The 4,031-nt window shown below is 39.6% G+C and overlaps 1 protein-coding gene across 1 annotated transcript in view; it reads left to right on the forward strand.

Annotated features, from left to right (window-relative positions):
• tnfsf10 (TNF superfamily member 10) overlaps positions 1-4,031 on the forward strand; it is a 29,947-nt gene that overhangs the window by 14,628 nt on the left and 11,288 nt on the right. The window contains exons 3-5 of the mRNA XM_050056645.1: positions 1,991-2,036; positions 2,238-2,354; positions 3,435-3,679. Of these exons, the coding sequence (XP_049912602.1) occupies positions 1,991-2,036; positions 2,238-2,354; positions 3,435-3,679 (408 nt within the window). The remainder of the gene's footprint in view (positions 1-1,990; positions 2,037-2,237; positions 2,355-3,434; positions 3,680-4,031) is intronic.

The raw sequence follows: 4,031 nt of genomic DNA on the forward strand, positions 1-4,031 counted from the left end.
GTTTTTCCAATAAAGGCTGTTAGGCTAGTCTCCAGGGAGGGTGGGTGACGGTCACAACCACGCATTATGGGTATAAAATACTTGACTGCAAGATTAACAGTGCATCAATCTTCACAAGAAGCTTACACCCTTTTGTGGCGCTAAGCTATGAAGACCAATGCAGACAAATAGGAAGAAAAAAAAAAAAAAAAAAGAGTAAACAGACTTTCTTTTCTGAGTAAGGAGACATTATGGCTTTGACTTTAATCGTCGTTTCCATGGACGGTGAATAAACAAGGCTGCAGATACGCTGTAAAAATTAAATTATTTAACTTTTTTCATTTTCGGTTCCTATTTATTAAAGAGATAGAATTATGGGGGAACTAATAGAATATTATGTATTCAATATGTTAAAGGTCCAGTGTGTAAGATTTAGGGAGATTTAGTGGCACCTAGTGGTGAGGATTGCAGATTGCAACCAAATGAAACTTCTCCCGGTTAGAATTCCTTCAGTGTTCATTGTTTGGGAGTTTTTTTTCCCAGGAACCTAATTGTCCGCAGAGGTCTCTTCCTCTCCAAAACAAACTGAACAGGTGATTTAAACTGGTAAAAATTGTTTCACGTTACAAATCAGTGTTTCTTATATGCTGTTCAGCACGTCGCAGGTGGGCTGCTAGTCTAGCACCTGCTAATCTGTGCTCACCTTATTTCTCCTATAACTTAAGATCCAGACATTCAGGAGGTTTTTATCGTGAGCCGAATTATCCGCAGAGGTCTCTTCTTCTCCAAAACAAATGAAAATGGTGATTTAAACTGGTAAAAACACTGAATAAAGCAGTTTCGCGATAAAAATCTGTGTTTTTCCAGTGCTGTTTGGCACGTCCTTGTAAAAACCTCCTTAACAATAAATGAACAAGGAATTCTGACAGGGAGAAGTTTCAGCTGGTGGTAATGTGCAATCCTCACCACTGGACGCCACTAAATCACCCTAAATCTTACACACTAGACCTTTAGGTTTAGTTCAACTTAGGTTTATTCCCACACATAAAATTCACCTCTGCAATGCCTTTTGATTATTTTATCAAGACATTTGTCATGGAACACTTCTACATAAACACATATATATATAGTATAGTACAGTATGGCAATAGAGACAGAGCATATATAAGTCCCGCCCCCACCGGAAGAAAAAACAACTCATTGCTCTTTCATTGACTTTTTATTAAGTGAAGGTGTCTCTTTGTCTTTTTGCTAATTTGACAGAAAGACGGTATTGGTTGAAGCTAACTAAACTTTGCAAGGCCTCGTTTTGATCTTTGTTAGCTTAAATGATTACCTGGTGATTTGATCAAATAGCTGTAAATATCAAAGTATGTCATTACTGGCCATTTAGTGGGATCCTTTTTCCAAGATGAGTAATGTAACGAGAGGGGACACTGAGATAGACGGACAATATAGAGTTTGTCAGTGTAACTTTTCCTCTCTGGTAGACACAAGGTGCTAAATAATCCTTTGATATGCTCATATGTAAGATGTTTTAAGGTTTTTAGGGCCCTCCAGCCATCATGTTAGCTTGTTAGCCCTTGGTTGCATAATAGATTTAGATACACTCTGGTCTTGGTCATAACTTGGTCTCTGTTTAGCTGGTCTTGACTACAACACTGGGGAAAATAATGCAAGCAAAGGTAGCACTTGTTGGTTTACTTCCTCTTTGGGCAGAGATTCATTTATCTGGGTTTAGTATAAATTGATTTGTATGAGCCACAGTCTTCTCACAGTTATTTGGCAACATAATGGAAAACATACATGTTAACAGCTGGATGTTAAAACATCTTTTTTACATAATAAACATCAAGCTTTTTATACTCATATGTCAAATATGGTCTCAAAAATCTACAGAGAAGTCTGGAAACATATGTCCTTTTGACATGTAAAATATCCATTCATAAATTTAGTTTTGGGTTGTTTGTTTTAAGGCTTTAATAAATGTTTTCTGCTGTTCGCCCTGCAGTCTCTGTCTCAGCGTTACCAGAAGCAGATTTCGTCGGCAGTCAGAGGTGAGAGAACTGAACCGTATGTTGAAAATACATATTTTTTTGACAATCTGGTTCTGTTTAGGAGTCTAAAGCAGTTGCAGCATCTCACTGTTCCTTTCAAATCAGTTTCCTTCAAAAACTTGAGCTTGGTGGTTTGTTAACACACATTATTTGTTCATGGGCACATTGTCATACTGTTTCTTTCCTTTTTTCCCATGTTAGATGAAGTATCTCGGGTGCTGCCCTCGCTCGTGATGGTGGACAGAGCTTCACCTCGCCCTAAAGTTGCAGCCCATGTCACGGGCAGCTTTGTGCCCAAACTGGAGCGAGAGGGAGGAGGTGAGTCCTGCAGAATTGAACTGTGTCTGAATTTAACAAACACCTTAAGCTGTGGTTTGATTTCACATTACCTCATGATCGATTGATGATCAGGAGAAACTGAAAACCTGCAAACTTTGATTTACTTATTGTGGTCTGGAAGGAATAAATAGGTTTGCTTTGGTTTATAGTGCCATCCACAGGCACAGGCCAAAATTTCTTTGCACCAAAGTACATTGTAAATTCATCTATTATAATGAATTCAGTCTTTCTCTTAACTAATGAAAACCTGCAGACTGAAACATTGCACGTGAAAGTGACTGAAATTGTGTGGTTTTGCACTAAAATATAATCGTACCAAAGATGTTTTTTGCAAGGAAAAGTACATTTGTCAAATGTTTTACTAAAGATCTAAAGGATGAAAAGTACACTGATGGTACACCAAGGCAAAATAATGAGATACTGTATCATGTTGTTAACTGTCCTCTCTGTCGTAATATAAGTGACTTACAGAATCAGAATTCATACTCAGTAAATGTCACAATTTTGACTGAGAAAATCTCATAATTTCTGCTCACAAGGAGTATTTTTTAAAACTGATATCAAACAATAAAACTAAGCAGCGCTGATCAAATATAAAGAGGTTACTGAGTTGTCTATTTATTGCCTCAGATGATTTAGGAAACATGTTTTAGTTTTACGGTTAACTGTAATACGGGATCATTGTTACCAGTCAACTGCCACGTTGTTTCAAATGGACGAGATTGCATTATGTCACCTGTGCATTTCGTCAGACACAGCGCAGTGCATTCTGGTAGTTGTAGTTTTCTGCCTCTTGAGTAAAAGCGAGTGCTTTCTTTCTGTTTGCTCTAGTAATGTAGCAGCAATTTTAAAAGTGTTTGCATCTTCCTCCTGCACTGACAACCTAGTTTTATGAAAACATCTTTTGAGTGGTGAAATACTACTACTTAAATGTAACAGTGCCTATATGCATCATCCCTGTCAAACAAATAAATAAAAATTCTTGGTGGCAACTGGCTTCTCCACAAATCCTCATCTTTTAGTTGGTGATTTTATTCTGAATGTGTGTGTTCTCCACAGCTCCGGTCTCTACCGGGCGTCGAGTTCAGGGCCAGAAGATCTCATGGTGGGAGGGGCAGAAGGGGCTGGCCTTCCTCCAAGACGTCCAGCTGGTGGACGGGGAGCTGGTGGTGCCGCAGCCCGGCCTCTACTACGTCTACGCCCAGACGTACTTCAGACACACCCACTCCCTGGAGGAGGAGGGCGAGGACGGCGAGGAGGCGGAAGACAGAGGGAGACCCCTGCTGCAGTACGTCTATAAAAAGGTAATGATGATTTCAACTGAATCTCTGCTGGTACTGTGTTGAGTGATTTTGGTGCTTCAGCCTGTTCTGTTGCTGCTCCTTCACCCTTCTGATTTTTAACTATTTGTCTCAACATAGATTTGACTCATCAGCTGCCATTTAAAGGGCCAGTGTGTAAAATGGGTTGAAAACAGTGACATCAGTGGTCAAATTCTAGATTGCAGGGCTCACTCGCTCACCCCTCCTGTTGGGTAAATGACGGTGGCCTCGTAGGGACAAAAAGCCTTGCGCATGAGTTTTTCAGGAGTAGGTCTATCTAGCGACGAGGTGAATGTTTATTTAGAAATTTAAGCCATGTTACGATATTGTAATG

Source organism: Epinephelus moara, chromosome 11, assembly GCF_006386435.1.
Source record: "Epinephelus moara isolate mb chromosome 11, YSFRI_EMoa_1.0, whole genome shotgun sequence".
NCBI classification, from domain to species: Eukaryota; Metazoa; Chordata; class Actinopteri; order Perciformes; family Serranidae; genus Epinephelus; species Epinephelus moara.